This window comes from Pinus tabuliformis, chromosome 1_2 (genome assembly GCF_031772625.1).
Source record: "Pinus tabuliformis cultivar Carrire ecotype Pingquan chromosome 1_2, CPIR1, whole genome shotgun sequence".
Taxonomy (NCBI): domain Eukaryota; kingdom Viridiplantae; phylum Streptophyta; class Pinopsida; order Pinales; family Pinaceae; genus Pinus; species Pinus tabuliformis.
Window position 1 is genome coordinate 1,013,836,415 of NC_142298.1, and position 20,042 is coordinate 1,013,856,456.

Here is a 20,042-nt window from a genome sequence, read left to right on the forward strand (position 1 = left end):
AGACAAATAAAATATAAAGTCAAACTTACACAACTTAACAAACAAATACAAATATTAAAATTATTAATAAAAATATGGAGAATCTATATAAGAAATATTTTTTTATAATTGTATAAATGATTGAAGAACAACTATTTTGGATAATTATTGTCTTGGAAGTTTTGAAAATTCCTAACTTTTTAAGTGAATACTTTAGGAAGATCAAAAAGATAATATTTAAATAAGATACTAAATATTAAGGAATAATATATAGAATCCCAAATATTTTAATAAAGAAAACATTAAAAATAAATCAATAATTAAGAAAGAAAAATTAAAAATAAATTAATAATTAAGAAAAATTAAAGGTAGATGTTGGAAAGATATATAATACAAATTAAAGAAATAAGATTTGATAAAAAAAATAAGATTTGATAAAAACTTATAAGATAAAGGATAAAGATGAAATAGAAAAGGGTTAAAGGGAATTTTTGAGAGAATGAAAAAGGATATTATTATTATGATGTTGTAAAACCAATAAATTATTAATAATAAAGATGGTAAAAATTTGTTAAAAGAAATAAATGAAAATAAATAATAAAATAAATATGGTTACAATATTGAAAATGGTTATTAAAACTTTAAAATTTAATAAAATATAAAAAATACTACTAGAAATCAATCAATTAAATTATTATAAAATAATAAACTATTAAAAAAATGAATGACATTAAAGGGGATTTAAAAGCAATATGGTGTAGGAGGAATGAGATAACCAAAGGATTCATAAAGTGATGAATTAAAGGAGACCCTGAGTATGATGAATAAGGGGTTTCCAAGACAAATTTAGTTTATAGCTGTTAAACACACATGGACAGCAAACAATATAAATGTATATCAATGGGCAGAGTCTGGAACAGCTGAAGCTGAACTGTCATGAGGAGCAGGTGAACTGTCATAAATGAAACCAGCACTCTGAAACTGAATGGGCTTGGCATAGTCTGGAATATGAAAGGACAAGTCCTTGTCATATCCAAGACCGGTTCTGTGCTTGTTGTGGACAAGCTGTTCCCAAGGTCTGATGATGGGCTTGGGAAGTGCAGACTGAGTTTCTGCATCTGCATATACAACTGCTGCTTTATTTGAATGATCTGTACTATTATTAACATGCTGCTGATGGGTGGTTGTCTCAATGTTCTGAACAGAAACAGGTTCAGAATGGTGTAGCTCTTCTTGCTGTAGCTGTGATTCAAGCTGCAAAAAGTCGATCTTTTCTTGTGCATCATGCAGGCAGGTCTGAATGTCACAAAGAGTGTCTTTGCTAACATTTACCTTCCCACCAATAGTGGAGTGTATTAGTGTATTCAGTAACTCTAATACATCATGAAATCTAGCCATTGTCTCAACAAAGAAATGAACACTCAGCAAGTCTAGACAAACCCCAGCTATTGAAGATTTCAAAAAATCAGTTTGAAAAAGGCACTCAACTAATTCCAGCTAAGAATCTAGCCAATCACTAACAGATTTTTCAATTATCAAGTTTTCACACAATGACTGTAAGCTGAACCCGTGTACTTTATTCTTTATCGCAGCAAAGTAGAACAGAATACAAATAGAACCGAAAAAATTTCACACTGTAGAGACCAATTATAATCTTAAGAAGCTATTCTGATTTTCTTCTAGTTGCAAAGAACCATCAACACTTCTGGTATAATATTATGCCACTGTTTGTTGCTCACAGTTCCCATTCACACTATTCAACATTGAGACTTAGCTGTTAAAAAATGTCGTTGAATACCGCAATACAAGTCTTCTATGTCTGCTAATCTGACAGAGTTCATTTTTCAAACCTGGACACAGGCAAAAGCTGCTAAGTACTCACTCATTGTCACAGCTCATTTGGCTGGAAATACGATATTAGTTCATCCAGGTTTTAACTGAATCCAAGCTTTACTCACTTCCAGGGATTGACAATTTGCGGCAAAAATGTTCAAAAAGTTTTCTAGTGAGGAAATTTCTTCCCAGAATCAAGTAAAGGCATCTGTGCAACGCAAGATCCGTCAAAGCATTGCAGAGGAGTATCCGGATTTGGAGCCTGTATTAGAAGATTTACTTCCAAAGAAATCTCCTCTTATAGTTGCAAAATGCCAGAATCATATTAATCTGATTTTGGTGAATAATGTACCACTCTTCTTCAACGTTCGAGATGGTCCTTACATGTTGACCCTGCGTCTATTACATCAATATCCGAACATAATGAAAAAGTTTCAAGTAGACAGAGGGGCAATCAAATTTGTCCTTGCTGGAGCAAACATCATGTGTCTTGGACTCACATCTCCTGGTGGCGCTTTGGATGATGACGTTCCTGCAGAATCACCTGGATAAAACTAAATAGGATGAGGACAATGAGGCTGGAAAACAGAATTGGACCCAAGAAACTGAAATCTTTGCCCTTCTTTGCCGCCCAGAATGTGTAACCAGTTAGTGAGAACACCACAGCTGTTGTTAATATCAATGCCTCCAGAACTATCCTTCCTTTTTTCTATGTACAGGATATGCCAACAGTGAGGCTCAGAACAACAGTAAACACTCCCAACAATGCAAAAGAGATAGAAGCCACGTCGTCTATCTATGTCGGAAGCATTGGTGTGTCAAGGCCTTTTATTCTCCAGGTTTTTATGTACTCTCAGACATCAATGCTTGATATATTAAATCCCACAGCTTTACCACAGCTATGCAAAACGCAGCTATACCACAGCTATACCACAGCTTTACCACAGCTATACCACAGCTATGCAAAACGCAGCTATACCACAGCTTTATGGATGCAATAGATACACAAGCATGCGCTTCAATACCACCGTTAATATGCCGACTCATTCAATAGACAGGTATTCAGAGTGGAAGCGTTGTCAATGTTGCAGTTAGACTCGTCGAATTGTGTGGGTTTGACTCAGAAGCCCACTTGCGTCACCCATTCTTGCATCAGAAACTTCGCTGCCCCGGAGGATATCAATCTCATTAGAAAAACAGATCATCTGCATGCGACCGACTTGGGCACTATTACAGAGGGTTTTCACCTTCGGCGGATGTCTCTAAAGACCGTGCTCCCAAAAAAACGCAGTCACACATTTTTTTACCAAAAAACGCAGTCACACATTTACCTTCAGAAATTGATTTTTAGAGAGATGAAGAGTGGCTGGCGGGGGTGCTGCAGTGGGCTGGCTATCTCCCTACCGCATGGGAATCCGTCGGAAGTCCTTGGCCTATATCTTTTATACCCTATACTATCTCTGCGCAATACTATCTGTGTGCAATATCTCGACCTATTTTTCCATTCAGAATAGACACAAGCCGCTATTCCCTCAGTCCTCTCAATTCCACGATCAGCCAAGCATATGAACCGTTTCAGCTCTGACATCATTTTGTATGCAGCTTCAGAAGAGCAGGGCCCAGGTACAACGCAGGGATGGAATAATTAATGGAGCGTTACAGAAGACTAGGTCAGCTCTAGTCAGCACTATTCAAGGCAACTCAGACCAGTTGCTCAGGGAAAACAGGCCACTCATCATGGCTCTGATACCATGTTAAACACACATGGACAGCAAACAATATAAAAGATAAATCAGTGAGTTCAATTTTTTATTAGCAATAGATATACATTTATAGTACACATATGTGACTCTTGGGATTCAGATCCCAAGGTCTCTTGGACTGCTTTTGTCCATTCGAATTCCACACTAACCCTTTAGGATTAGGTGTCCAACAATAGCCATCTACAATATTAAAGTTGTTTTTTATGCTCCTCAATTTTTAGGGATTTGCTCAAAATGTGGGAAGAGTAGTGAGAGTTTAAGACTAAAATTTTAGTTGAATCAAAACAAATGAGATGTTTAGTCTTCAACTAATACTCCATGATGACCACAAATTTGGTAATATGATTGTGAGTTGTGTTTATATGTTTCATGAAATTGACTTAAATGCATGTTGAGTTTAGCCAATCTAGGGCTAATGACATAAGCAATGGAATTAGTAAACTTTGATCCTAGCATGGGTCTCAATTGCCCTTGTCATAATATATTTTATTTCTCCATTTTTGGTATTATGTCTAATGATTATCTTTTTTTCTACTGTTTAATATTTTTTCACAATAACAAAATTTCAATGTTTTGTTCTTAATGATAATATCCAAGAGACTACTCTTCAACATGTTAAACAACTATGAAAATCTACATTCAATTTTATTATTTAAATAGCTATTATATTAAGACAAACACACATATACATTATATGTTTTCTTTTGAATGTCTAGACTGATCTTAGATTTTGGTCATAGTTAGTTACCAAGTTCGAATTAGAATATGGTACAAAAATAATTCTATTCAAAAATTTTCACTTCAAATAAAATTGGCCAATATGCTTCAAAAAAAATTCACCAATATACTTCAAAAAAAATTCACCAATATATTTCAAAAAAATTCTTTAATATATTAAAAAAAATTCTCTAATTTATCAAAATATCCCAATTTTACTTTTAATATAACTAAAGGTTCTCCGAGTTTTACTTTTAATATCTTCCAATTTTACTTTTAATATGAGTAAAGGTTGTTGTCCTGTGGATCGCTCCCTCTCTAATCTGTGAGACATCCATTACTATTTTAGTTAAAGATTTCGGTAAAGATAACGCTCTGTTAAATCAATCTCGTAGGCTTTAAAATCTCCCGCCCCATATAATCCGCATGCATCATAAAACGAATCTATCTTTTACGAATAATTCGGCCGAACCGAACTTACCTACGAATATTCGAATTTTTTTTACCAATTCAGTAGAATTTTGTAACTATGATTTTGGCTAACCAATTTATAGAATGTATGTCACAGACATTATTGTTATAAGAAAAGTACTTTATAACTTAAGAAAAACTGAAATTATGTATATGCGTCAGATTGTGTTCAGAGCGTTTCACTTAGTGTTTAAAGTAATGTAAAAAATTTTAAATGTGAGAAATCAAAATTCAAAAGCTGTGACTTGGTTTAAAGAGAAGATAAATAATAGACCCTAAAAATTTACTACTAATTACATGTCAAGTAAGTTACTGGGTCCCATAATAAATCAAATTTCTCACTATCTATTACAATATAAAAGTTATCAAACAAGAGTCCTAACCACCTAGATACACTCAATTAAACCTATTTTCACTCCAGACGTTCTATAATTAGGCCGATAGGCCTTTCCTATGCATCAACAATTGTCAACACTTTCATCCTCCTCCGTTGGATCAAGTGAGACACTTTCAACCGTTGATTTGAAGTGTGTCTGCTTTTTCCAAATATCAGTTGAATTGTCTTCTTGACATGGCAAGATATTTTTACTGCTTTTTCCAAATATCAGTTAAATTGCCTTCTTGACATGGCAAGATGTTTTCACTGCTTTTTCTATCTTCGTTGGCTTTTGCCAAAAGCCAACTTCGCTTTTCTGTATAATCCATAATGAATTAAACAGTCTTTTGATAGAAATCACTAAAACATTTCAATTTATTTTATATATATATATATATAAGGTCTATATTTTAATAAAGTACTATACATAAACCATTTCAATTTCAATTTATTTTTTTTTTCCTATATATATATATATATATATATATATATATATATATTACTTATTAAATAAATTATTTTAGATTTTAATTTATATCTATCCTTTAAAAAAACCACAAAATAACCCTAATTAACTATGATAAAAATATATTCCATCATTATTTTCTTTTTTAATCTTCAAACACGCATGACAGCTTAATGGATTTTTCTGATTATTAAGATATCTAATTTAAGATTAACACCCCCTCATTGAAAGCTGAGTTGACACTCGGAGCCTAGATGAACTCATCTCGACAAGCAAATTGGAGGAATCATTTTTCCCTGTGCAAGATAATAGCAGATAAAGCATAATATTTTTCGGACTAAACGTCACACATCTTGCTCGAATTGAACCGTTCAAGCACAGAGCGGCATATATCTATTGATATTCACTTACTGCATATAGTTTGTAAATTTGTCTGGATTTTGATAACAATTTGTAAATTTTTTTAGGATTTTCGTAAATTTAGATTACATGTGTCAAATTTCAAGATTTTAGATGTTTTGGAAGTTTTTGATGGGGATGAATTTATTTTCACCATCAAAAATATGATTCAAACACTACACCTTTTTGAATTTTCTTTTGGCCAATCACTTTTGACCATTCACACAATTACTCATTAGACCTGGCCTTAAATAATTAAGTTAGGTAGTTAAATATTTAATAATAATAATGATAAGTATATTAATGTTGATATTAATAATAATATTTATTAAATAATTAGGTTATTTAGTAAAATATTTAATAATAATAATGATAATTATATTAATTTTTATAATGTATTTTTGATAAATCACATTTCAAGTTATTAATTTCTTCCAAACTGATATGATTTATCATCACAACAAAAATTAATTATATTAATATTAATTATTATTATAATACATACATAATAATATATTAAATTAACTTAAATAATTAAATATTTTAAAATTTATAGATAAAGAAATTAAATTAATTTATTATGTATTTTAAAATTATATATATATATATATATATATATTTGTTTTTAAGGTTCATTTTTTAAAAGAAATTCTGATTTATTTTCCAATCTAATTTATCTAAAATTTAACGAGAATTCATTGAAATCACAAATTTAATTTAATGAGTGAACTCAAAAAATAACAACATAAAACCATGAGATAATTATTCAATATAAAATAAAATTAAAAATATATATATCAATTCCCTTTCACTATCTATCTTTCAAATGAGTATTTTCTTGCCATTGACTTTTTTGGTTGACTTTCGAGCTTTGAACTTACCGGGATGTACACTAATATGCAGGTGAGGACTTTGACCAAAGGATAATGGAATATTTCATCAAATTGATCAATAAAAAGCACCAAAAAGATATTAATAAGGATAGCAAAAATGAAATAAGACATTCAATGTGTTCCTTATAATATAATATAGATATAAACAAAACATCTAAAGAAAAGTAATTGCACAATGATCTAGTCCTAGAAAACAACTTTTTCCACAAATCAATTAATTCTTCTAGAAAAATTCAACAATTCCAATTTAATAATCCTATCGATCTCTCTTTGTACCTTTGGAGACAATTGTTGATTAACACGGTTCACTACCTCTGTAAATCCAGGAGCATTACGCTACCGTCGTTCAACATCTTCTGAAAGTGAAGGCGGTGGCGGCAGAGTAACATGTTCGACAACTTCCCATCCATCATCTTTTAATCTTCTCATATCTGGCGTTTCATTGTTGTAAAGTAATTGTGTACTTGTGAACCAACTTGGCCCATCTCCCCTGCCTACAACCAACGACAGTTGTTCTTTAGACTCTTGGCTCTCCTGTAAGCGCCTTGACGATATTCCACGATCTGATGACTCAAGCAGTACACCCTGTCTTCGACTACACCTTAACTTTGTTTCTTCTATAAAAGTAGCAGCATCTTTATCTATGGAAGAGATAAATTTCAAAATCTTTTGAAATGCTTCGAAAGTGGAGATGTCAGTAGGCAAAGGAATCGAAAATAAATTGAAATAATAGTTGGTCACACACGCCACAGCTTTTTTTAAAAGATGTATCCCTTTCTGCACGTCCTCGCCCATAACTTTCTTCAGGTCAAAGTTCAATACAGATGCAACATCCAAAACACTTGATGAACACCCTTTACTCGCATGCCGGATACAGTTGTTTTGGCTTGGAAAGAAAAGAGAATACCCCCGCTTCCTCCGAGAATCTGCATACGAACTTCTTTGCCATACACGGGAACATGAACCTGCAAACCCAGAATCAAGAAGCAACGGGGCATATAGGCACCGGGCTACAAGATTCAAAAGCTGCACCATATACCCCATTGATACGGCAAGTTCTCGTGGTGTAACAGAATATGGATTAAGACCTCGAGGCAACGAAACATTGCAAATTTGGTCATAGTAATACTCTCTGCCAGACCTTTCGTCTCTGTTTCTCCCATCATTACGTTTGTGTACACGATCAAGTGGGAAAATCTTGCAAACTTGTTTTATTGCAACAGATTGATTTTGCAGAAGCTCTGCCTGAAGTCCAGTGAGGACCGAGTTTTTGGTGCAAATTAGCTCCGAATGCAACTTCAACTGTTTCGTTTTGCTCTCCTTTAACACAGCAGAGGCTTCAGCTAGTGAGTTGAGCTTCGTATTTAGTTCTTTTCTTTTCGCCTCTAGATCAGACTTTTCTTCACAAAGTTGATTCTCGTTGAGACGAAGTATCTCTTTTAGGTGATCAATCTTTTTAGCACTAGTTAATATTGAGCGCTGCTGGTGAACTGCTTGGCTGTTAGCCTTAAGCTTCTCATCCAACCTTTTATGTAAGGAATCGCGATGGTGTTTCAGGGCATTGAGAAGCTTATACTTCTCGTTTAAATTGTAATTCACACAAGCTGCGCAAACGGAAGGTGAATTTGCATTCTCACAGTTTCCACAAATATGACTTTTTGTCTCCATGGGGGCCAAAATTAAAAGGAGGAAAACTGCTCGCTAATCTAAACCCTACTGGGAAAACGCTCGCACTGTTAACCAATATGATGCAATATATTATATTTCTTGCAGACTAAAGAAAAAGTAGGTACTCACAATATTTGGTATTAGGAAAACAGGTTTGATGTCATGGCCATCACGTTCGTGGCAAAATTTCAGTAGTAAGCGGTACTGGGGCCGATGCAATCTTTCCCTATCAAATAACACATAAAACCTGCCATGCTAAGAATTTTTTCTTAGCAGGAATGCTGTAGCCATGGAGGATAAAGAACACAGAGGTAATTTGTCCTTTGAAAGATTCGATCTGCTCTCTTTCGTGTTTTTATAATTTGTCTACAGATTTTGCAGAGGGGCGGCCGGTCTTCAATCTGCTTTTAATAATTTTGTGTGCTCTTGCATTTAAGAAGGCAGCCTTCAATCTGACTTTGATCATGTCCGCAAGAACGAGGTTTTTGGATTTAAGGTCTCACAGTTCACTCCACCATGGGCCTGTTTAAGAAAGGCTAACCATTTGAGCATTCGCTACATGCAAACACTTTAATGTAGTTAGATAATTTTGATTCCATAAATAAATATGGTCATGCACTGTTAGTCAAAGGGGCACATGATTTCAAAGCATGATGTATCTGAATACCACTGTTATTTGCAGCTTTGCATGTTGCAGTCGCCAGAAGGAAGGTGAGACTGAACTAATATTAATAGCATAGAAGTCATTTTTTTAATATCGTAAACTGAACTAGTATTAAAAGTTGAACATTTGAGCATTTTTCTGCATGCAGACCCTTAGTCGCCGTTAGTTTACGTTGATTCTATATATGTGTTTTGTGTGTGCTGTTAGAAACTTAAATATATATGTTAATTAAACTGCATGAGCACACAAAATTTCAAAGGCATCTGAATACCACTACTATTTGCGACTTTGCATGTTACAGTTGGCAGAAGGAAGGTGAGGCTGAAGTCATGTTAGAAATGATTTTTTATGATTCAAGACTGGGAGGCCTTTCATATCCACAGCTCTTCCGGTTCACCCACTTTGTGTGTGACCATTCCAAAATTCTCTGCATGAAAACGTTTCACGCGGTTAGGTTGCTGTGATGGGGCAGTCTGTTTGTTTATGCTTTGTTTTTTAAATTTGGTTTATAAACTTTTCATAAAATTTATTTTTTCTCGATATCTAAAATATAATTTATAGTATTTTAATATATAAATAAGTTCAGTACTCTGGAAGTTTGAAGGAGTCAACACCGCCTTCTAATAGACTCGAGGCTAAATAATCGAGATTGTCTAAGGATGTGCCTAATAGATTCGAGTTTAGTAGAATCCTGAAAATCCATTTTAATATATTATTAATTTTTGAAATAATTATATATATATATATATATATATATATATATATATATATATAATTTGTTTTATATTAATATTATTAAAAATATTTTTATTCAGGTTTTTGTGATCTATAATGAATTAAGTATAGTTTTTTAGTAGAAATTACAAAAGAGAAATTTTTTGTTCAAAAAATTTCTTTTATTATAATAATTAGCAATAAAATATATTATTTTAATTATTAAAAATTTTATTTTTTATAAATTTATTTTTAAGAGGTTTTTTAGGTTAATATGGAAAAGATGTTGTTCCATCTTATAATGTTAGGCAAGCATTTTGACAATCAAAATAAAATAAAATAAAAATAATGCACTTTTAAAATAAAAGTTTTAAGATATTATCTTTTTTTGGTCATTTTTTGTTGGGTAGTTAAGGTAAATTTGAAATAGAAACAAAATTAACCTTCTGTTAAAATAAAAATTCTAATTTATATTTATTTTCATTAATTTCTATTTAGTTAAGATAAACTTGACTTGGTCTCGTAGTTTTTGAACTCTAGGTTTATAACAACCCATGGTATTATTCATGGTACTCATGTGGAATATAGCCTATTTAAAGGGAGAATTAAACGAGCCTAGATCCATCTTAACTCTAAATCTCCCAAGCATGGAGAGAAATCAAATAAAATCATAACACAACAACTATTTATTTCATTCAGCTAAAGTTAAATTTAAATTTATTAAGAGGTCTTTGACTAAAGATAAACTCACTATCCTATAGAAACATCAAAGTAACAAGTCAACTCCCCATTCTAATCAACATAAAATCTCTCATACCTAATTAAGATTCAACAAACTTTAGGCAAAAGAAAATAGATAATCCAAACCATTCATCAAACTTGGCAATAAAAAAATCGCTTAAAATGGTAAATCCTAAATCCTCTCATTAACACTAAACTCACCACTCACTTTCTTTTACATTGAAAACATAATGATTCACTCGAAGTAAAATAAAGAGCGAGAGGGGATCATGTAAACCTAATCCACATTAACTTTTTAATTATATTATTAATCAAACTTTCGCTTGTATCGAGCTAAAGGGAATCTTGTGTCAAATTTTTCTTGTACCGACGCGAGAGAATATCTCAGCCATGTGCAAATGCCCCACATTTTGTTGAGTTTCGCTTCTACCGATGCAGTAGAGTATCTCGTCAATGTGTGAGGACCTTTGATAATTTGTTGTTGTGCATGTTGGAAACACAAATTGGAAACCAATTCAACTATATATTACTAATAATTATATAAAGAATGTTGTACATAGTACATATAAATACAATAGGTAAATTGTTGATCAAGTTTAGTTTCTTGTACTTGAATAACTAATCACCATAACACACACTAACCCAGACTATAATCTCAAGGATTATGCATCTAACATTCCCCCCTAATCTAAAGGGATGTTTTGAAGTTGAAGAGTAAGAGCTTAAAAATAAAAAAAAATGCATCTCAACCAAGACAGACATGAATGTCTCTCAGAAATTATTTTCAAGGATGACTACAAACAAAGATGGTGGTTTTTAAGAGAAAACCACAAATGATACCAAAATGTGGGAGAGCTCAAAGGTCTCAACTAGCAATGTTTCAAAGATGACCACCAACTCTGGAACTATCAAACGAATTTCTAAAGCAAACTAACTATGGAATAATTCCTATTCTGCATCTTCTACGAGCGGAAATGCTCTTTCACAAATATGCCAAAAACATGCAATCATTCTCATAGAGAAAGGAAAGCCTCTCTACAAATCTGAATTAGATTTTTGAACCCAGAATTTAGGCTGTAGCAATACAACTATGATTATCTCTAACTCGGGTTTGCTTGATAACCTATAGCAAAACCATCAATTCCCCCCTTTTCAGATACAAGGTGAGAATATGAAGTACTCTTCACTGCGAGATTGGTCAATACTCTCAAACATATCATGTGGTATGACTTGTAAGTCTTCTTGGCAGTTTTAGACCAATCTGAAGAAGCAATCCATCCAAAATTAATTTTCTCTCTTGCAGTAGACTTATGTTTGAGGCATCTATTTGAATGATGGTTCTTCTTTCCACAATGTTCACAAGGATGAAGATCATAACAATGGTATTTCTAATGTCTAACTCTATCACAATATTGACATCTAACAATTCGTTGTGGGACAACATCATCCAAAATGTCAGCACTACGAAATTGTATAGGCTTGGAAAAATCAAGAACATGAAAAGAAACATCCTTATTATATCTCGCACTAGTTCTATTTTTGTTGTGTACAATTTCTTCCCACGGTCTAATGAATGTTTTGAGAAATGTAGGTTTCACATATGTATGCAAATGATCCTTACATACACTTGCTATGTTGGTGCACTAAACTACTCCATTATCATTTTCTAATTGTTGATCAATCTTTCAGTCATGCTCAAATAGGTTGTTCTGAACAAAAACAGGTTCAAAATTACAATTCATCTTTAGTTCACATAATTCAAACTTTTTCAACTGTGACTAACTCCAAAAACTCATTTTCGCTTTGAGAAATTTGTAAACAAATTCAAATGTTAGAGAGAGTGTCCTTGTTGATTTGGACACTATTATGAACTCTAGATAGCATTAGATTGCTTAATAACTGTAACAAATCATCGAGTATAGTCATTTTTTCGAGTCAAATTTTAGAAACACTTGCAATCAACTTTGAAAAGGGTGTCGACTTCAACCAAACATGCACTTGTTTACAATGCAAAATCAACAAAAAATCATCAAAATTTAAACTGCCCAGACTAAAATTTTCAAGGTAAGAATAAATATCCACTCATACATATCTTACTGCCAGTGTCATCATTTACATATTAAATTCACCATATAGCCATGTATCAAAACACCCCCTTTTTTTCAATTGGTTATCAAATATATTCTTGTTTCTCTAGCAATATAGACAGGCATGCTCAAATTCTTATCATATACTACAATACACCGATTTGGATTCTCTATTGAAGTTTGAGTAAATGATGTAGGAAATCCTCATCATCAAAATCTCCACACGAAACGCACGTACGTCAGACAGGGAATAACAGATATCAATATCAAAATTCTATTATAAAAACAGGGCTAGATTATGACCAAAAGTAAAGTTGCCCCAGAAAACTAACACTCATCATAATGTTACTTATATATTCTACATTCAAATTACCAAAACATTATTTCATCATTTTAATTATAGTAAGAGAACCATTTGGGTAGATCAATACTTCTCGTGTTCAAAAATCTCGTTTAGGTTGTGTGCCGCTTACTTAATTACAAATAGTTTATAGTTTCAAGAAGCAAACATTTCAGTTAAGTGAACATTTTATTTGGGATGAAAGTTCAAGTATTTTGTTTATGGTTGAATTACTATAACATAAAAATCAATGCACATCATCAATAATGTTTTTATCCTTACACTGAAATAAATGCACAATGTTAGCCTAATTACCTTGAAATTAATGTACACCATGTTGAAAAGTGCAACTAGGTTCGGTCTTCATAGTGACATGTAATCATGATTTTATGTAATTGATGTAAAGAAGAAAATAAAATTATTTCTACTCAAGGAATTTTATTTCTAGTTAAGGATCCCATTGTGATCTTTTAGGATTTTTCATCATGTCATAAAGTATATAGAGTCAATGTCAAAGATGAAAGACCCATTTGGGCATGTAATTTATTGTAAAAAGAATTGTGAACCCTCTAAGACCATGTCACAAGATCACCTTGAAATCGGACTTAAGATAATTCTAGAAAGGCATTTCGGCCTTGTCATTCAAAAATGTTGGCTCATTTTTAGGATCAAGCCACTGTACATAAGAAGCTCGGCCTTCATTTGGAGATAAAATTTTAGTCAAGCAAATATGAAGCAAGAAGAGGTGTGAAGGTCACAAGGAAGATGTTAGGATATTCCAACACATAGGAAATAGTTAAGTATAACTTGGTCTAGTGTAGAGTTAGGTAAAGTGTGTTTCTTTACTATGTACTTTTGTAACTTACAATCTGATGGTCATGATATGTAGTGAACCGACGGTTCATTCTCTCCTCGATATTACAGACACTTGATCTGTAGCTTAACACCCGATTGGTCCATGATCGCTATTTAAAGAGCATGGAGGGTCATTTTTAGGGTAACCATTCATGAGAGAAGCTTATGTAAATTTTCATTCTTTTATTAATAAATTGCCTAAAGTGGTCGCTTTGGCTCAGGTCATGGACTGTTTCCCTCTTTGAGGGTTTTAACCACGTCAAGAATACTGGTGCATTGATCTGTGATCTATTTGTGAGCGGTGTCCTTTGGTGTTATGTCTGAGGAACTTACCCTATAAATAGTTACAGGTATCAGATCTATTTGAGGGTCGCATCCATTAGTGATATAAATCTGAAGTTGGTACAATTGCATCCAATTATCATTTCCTAGATCTATTGTTTCTGACTACTTTCGAGACGAGAGGACTGCTCTATTGTGTTAGGAACATCTGTTCCAGTGAGGAACCCCTTTCATTTCACGCAAAAAGGTTTCCAGTAGCCCTAGCTACGTCATTTTTAAGATCTGGAGGTATACAGTCTTTATTCGCAATTCTAGCTATTCATATCTCTGTTTTTTATTACTAGATCTATACCTTTCATTTCTATGTATGCTCTTTGCCCCATGACTCTGTGCGATCTGGGAAAATTAGAAACAAAAAGGAAGGATTTTTCTCATGTGTATACTCTTTTCTACTGCGCCTTAGTGTGATCTCGGAAAATCAGAAACATTGAGGAAAATATTTAGTTTTTGGCTAAAGCTAACTTCAAGCCATACGTTTTTTTTTTTTTTGTATGTCTGTGTTGGGTTTTGTGGTTTTTGTTTTGTAGGCAAAAAATAGCTTTTTCAAGTAAGCACGTACCCCAAAGCTTTAGTAACTAAAAAAAAAAACTCTTCCCTCTTTTCCAAAAATTACTAACCTTTTAAACTAGCTCACTTGGTCCAAAGTTACTTTATGAGAATAGAGGTCTTCAGTTCAAGTCTTTCTTTTTGTTGAGTTAATTTTTCAAAAAGCATGTGTAACTTATGTTTTAAAGTTACTTTATGAAAATTGTTCTCACCCATTATAAAAATTGAGTCACTTATAATTCTAAAGTCTCTTTATCTTTTATTTCAGTCACAATTTAGTGGGTAGCTCATAAAGTACCATTGTAAAAGTGACTTTTACTTATTTATAAAAGTGAGTCACATAAAAAAAATTAAAGCAATCTAATTAGATTAAGTTCAGAAATGGAAGGGGGTTTTTTAAAATATAACCACACATTCACGCACTTCGTCGGCATCTTCAACAACTTTTATTCAAAAATTAATAACTTCTTCATCCCGAAGCCATTTTTTTAATCAGCCTAATTTTTTAATATCTTTCCATTGGAACACTTAGTTTCAGCATCTACAACTTTAGTTTTTATTAAAATGGAAAGTCCATGCCAAGTTATTCTTGAAAAAACCAACTACTTCCAATGGTAGTCCTACACTGTGGATTTACTTAGAAGTAAAGGTCTTTACAGAATAGTTTCAGGCCAAGAAACCAAACCTCAAGATGAACATAAGGCAGCCAAATTCGAAAATAGGCAAGATCAAGCACGTGAGTTGATAGGGATGTCTATTTCTCCATACCTTAGATTCCATATCGTAGAACTTGATACTCCTAATGAAGCAATGAAACAACTCACCAAAGTTTTTGGAATTAAAAATGAAATTAGAGCCCATCAACTTGAAAATGAGTTGCTTACATTGGACCCCAATAATTTCTCTTCCATTGAATATTTTTTGTCCAAGTTCAAGACCCTTAGACTTCTCTTCGAAGGTGTTAAGGTTAAGAAAGAAGATGGTATCCTTATCTATTCCATTCTTACTAAGTTGGGACAATCCTACTCTATGTTTGTTTCCACCTTCCATTCTACTAGAGAAACCTTTATTTCTCAAGGACAAGACTACAAGTCCCCCTCTTTTGATGCCTTTTTTGATTCTTTAATAAGAGAACAAGAAAATATCTTATATCTTGGTCTTCTTAATATTGGAAACTCTTCTAAGAAAGCCTTAGCTTTCCAACAACAACCAAATTCAAAGAATCCTAAGAAGCAATATCCTAAAACGAATGGTCCTAAACCAAACAAGGGTCCTAAGCAATTTCAGTCTCTAAATGAAAAAACATTTCAACAAAATGATAAGGCAAATAAAAACAAAGGGAAGAATTGATAGACATTTCCACTTTTGTAATCGAGATGGCCATTTAGAATCCAAATGCTTTAAGAATATGGATGCCTTGGAATTAGAAACGAAGAAGCATAACATCCATTTGGAGCACTCTTCATCTTCAACTTCATATTTAGGAATAACACTTTCTACATGTGGTTTTCAAGCATCACAGTCTAGTTGTGCACTAAATGTATCTTCTTCTTCTCATTCTCGTGAGTGGCTCATTGACTCTGGAGCTTCTTATCACATGGCCAAAAACAAAGCCATGTTTTCTTCTTTAAATGGTTGTAACACCAAAAATATATATGTTGGTGATGATAGATCTCTTAGTTCTGTAGGGACTAGAACTATTCATCTAGACAATGGTCAATTTAATGATGTATTATGTGTTCTAATCTTATCCTGCAACCTTCTATTCGTATATTAGATAACTCGTTCAAGTGAAGGTAAAATCATTGAATTTTCACCTCATGATGTTGTAATTAAGGACCTAAGAGATCCTAGATAGATTTTAGCTACTGGCATTACTGATGATTCTATAAGGTTGTATAAGTTTAACGACTTCGGGTCATCAAATATTCCCTCGGTATTTGTTGCTCATAATGATGAAGTGAGAAAACTTTGGCATGAGAGATTTGGTCACTTAAACTATCGTTCCCTTGAGAATCTATGTAAAGAAAATATGGTGACAGATCTTCCAATGGTATCTTGCAGAAATGGTGTTTGTTCGAGATGTGTACTCAAAAAAAATCATCAGGATAGTTTTGAAAAATGTGCTTCTTGGCATGCCTCAACCCCTTTATAGCTTTTGCATAGTGATTTATGTGGTCCACTTCCAGCTGTTTCATTCTCTAGCTACAAGTAAATATTAACTTTCACTGATGATTTCTCCAAACGCACTTGGGTATACTTCTTAAAACTCAAGAGTGAAGTATTTAACATATTCTTGGCCTTTAAGACCTTTGTTGAAAAAAATTAGACATCAAAATTTTAAGCTAAGATCCGATAATGGAAAATAATATGTTAACAAAAAATTCATCAACTTTTGCACTGAGAATGGAATTCAAATGCAACATACTATTCCATATACTCCACAACAAAATGGTGTAGCTGAAAGGAAGAATCACACCTTAAAGGAAATGGCTAATTGTATGCTTCAACCTAAAGGAATTAATCTTAATTTTTGGGTAGAAGAAATTAATTATGCAAATTACATAGTAAATCACACTCCTACTAAGGTTTTAAACAATATCACTCCAGAAGAAGCATCGAGCTCAATTAAACTAGATGTAAGTCACTTTTGTGTTTTTGGAAGTGTAGCATGGGCCCATATTCCAGATGAGAAACATAAAGCTTTAGAACCTAAGAGTGAAAAATGTATTTTTGTTGGATATTTTGAAGATGTCAAAGGATATAGACTTATTCCACTTAAGTCCAAAAATGTTATCATTAGAAGAGATGTAAAGTTTGCTGAAAATATATCGGCCTACGAGCCTAGTTCAATGGGTGTGCCACCTCTCTCTATCCCTTCTACTTCTGAAAATATTTCTTCTTCAGATGATGACAGCAAGGATGAAAATCCCCCATCACCTTCTCAGGATCCTCCTTTAGCTCCTCAGCTTCCAAAATGGGTCTATGCTACTCGGGATGCAGCAGGTTCTCTTGTTGGTGATCCTATAGATCAACGACATACATGTTCTCATTTCGATAGAGCCTCTTCTTTACTTGCTCAAGCTTCAGCGAATTATGATCCTGATACCTTTGCAGAAGGTTCAAGCCATCTAGATTGGGATGCAACTATGAATGAAGAATATCATTCATTATTGAAAAATGATACATGGGATCTTGTTCCTCTTCCAAAGGGACGAAAACTTTTAGATGAAAATGGGTTTACAGAACCATGTATGGACCAGATGGAAAAGTTGATAAGCATAAAGCTCGTCTTGTTGCTAAGTGTCTTTCACAAGTTGAAGGCATTGACTATACTGAAACCTTCTCCCTTGTTTCCAAAATGAACTCTATCTACCTTGTTCTTTCCCTTGCTGCCTCTTTCAAATGGGAAGTCCATCAGATGGATGTTAAATTTGCCTTCTTGCATGGGGACTTGCAAGAAGACATCTATATGGAACAACCCACTATAGAAATAGACTCCAGCCTTGTATGTCAGTTTAAGAAATCCCTTTATGGTCTCAAGCAAGCCCCTCAGGATTGATATGCCAAAATGGATAGCTTTCTTTTAGAAACTGGCTTTTCTAGGTGTCATGCTGACAATACCGTCTACACTAAGAAAGTGGGCAAGTCTCTTATCATTCTTGTTCTTTATGTTGATGATCTTATCCTTACTGGTAGTGATCCCAACCTTATAAACCATGTGAAGTCCAGCCTTAAACTGATGTTTGAAATGACAAACTTAGGAAACTTGCATTATTTTCTTAGTTTTCAAGTCTTGCAATCCAAGGAAGGTATTTCCCTTTCCTAGTCCAAGTATGCCTATGATCTTCTATGCCATTTTCACATGGAAGACTATAAGCTAGCCCATTCTCCCTTTCAGTCTAGAGCCAAACTTTCAGTCACTTGTACTTCCCCTGAATTTGATGCTACCTTATACGTCAACTTGTAGGAAAACTTTTGTATCTGACCCATACTCGTCCTGACCTTTCCTTTGTTGTTGGCCTTATTTCTTGGTTTATAAAAAACCCACATGAAATTCATTGGAAAGTAGCTAAAAGAATACTTTGTTATGTTCGAGGTACAGTTCAATTTGGGATTCATTATAGTGCATAAGCATCTCCTCTATTGGTTGGTTTCACTGATTCTGATTGGGCTGGTGACCCTGATTATCAGAAGTCTACTGCAGGTTATGTCTTCACTCTTGGTTCAGGACCTATTACATGGGCTTGTAAGAAATAAAGTGTCATTTCTCTTTCTTCAGCATAGGCAGAGTATCGTGGTGCCATAGAAGCTAGTAAGGAAGCCCTGTGGCTTCGTCAGATCCTGTCAGAGTTTGGCTTTCAGCAACAACATCCAACTACACTTTGGTGTGATAATCAAAGTGACATTCAACTATGCAAAGATCCAGTCCAACATCCGCGCAAAAAACACATTGAATTGCACATGCACTTCATCAGAAAGCTCATTCATGACCATGTTCTTCAAGTGCAATATTTTTCAATAGATGATCAAGTTGCAGACATCTTTACAAAGGCTCTCACACAGGCAAAGTTTAATAAACTTCGATTTATGGTTGGAGTTCAGGAAGTTTTCACTAAGGGGGGATAGGCTCTAATGCCTCCTTCCTTCTCCTATTGTGTCATATTTGTACATCCTTAAATCCTATCCCAAGTTGTTCTTAAGGGGGGATGTTAGGATATTCCAACACATAGGAAATAGTTAAGTATAACTTGGTATTATGTAGAGTTAGGTAAAGTGTGTTTATTTACTATGTACTTTTGTAACTTACAATCCAACAGTTCATTCTCTCCTCGGTATTACCGACACTTGATCTGTGGCTTAACACCCGATTGGTCCATGATCTTTATTTAAAGAGCATGGAAGGTCATTTGTAGGGTAACTGTTCATGAGAGAACCTTATGTAAATTTTCATTCTTTTATTAATAAATTTCCTGAAGTGGTCGTGTTTGCTCTGGTGGTGGACTGTTTCACTCTTTGAGGATTTTAACCACGTCAAGAATACTGGTGTATTGATCTATGATCTGTTTGTGAGTGGTGTCATTTGGTGTTCTGTATGAGGAACTTACCCTGTAAATTCTTACATAAGATAGTCTCATAACAAATGAGAAGAAGGAGAGGAAGAATGAAGTTTTGGGCACTGTTTTAG

The 20,042-nt window shown here is 33.6% G+C and overlaps 1 protein-coding gene and 1 pseudogene across 1 annotated transcript; one reads left to right on the plus strand and one right to left on the minus strand.

Moving 5' to 3' along the window:
- The first annotated feature begins 1,965 nt into the window (after window positions 1-1,965).
- Window positions 1,966-2,364, plus strand: LOC149209544 (uncharacterized; annotated as a pseudogene).
- Window positions 2,365-7,233: 4,869 nt separating this feature from the next.
- Window positions 7,234-8,565, minus strand: LOC149209545 (uncharacterized). The gene has a single exon (XM_089398661.1). It carries the CDS (start codon window positions 8,563-8,565, stop codon window positions 7,234-7,236), a length of 1,332 nt encoding a protein of 443 aa, XP_089254787.1.
- Between the last annotated feature and the right edge of the window lie 11,477 nt (window positions 8,566-20,042).

Coding starts and splice junctions, on each gene's coding strand:
- LOC149209545 (XM_089398661.1), bottom strand. CDS start 8,565: ATGGAGACAAAAAGTCATATTTGTGGAAACTGTGAGAATGCAAATTCA.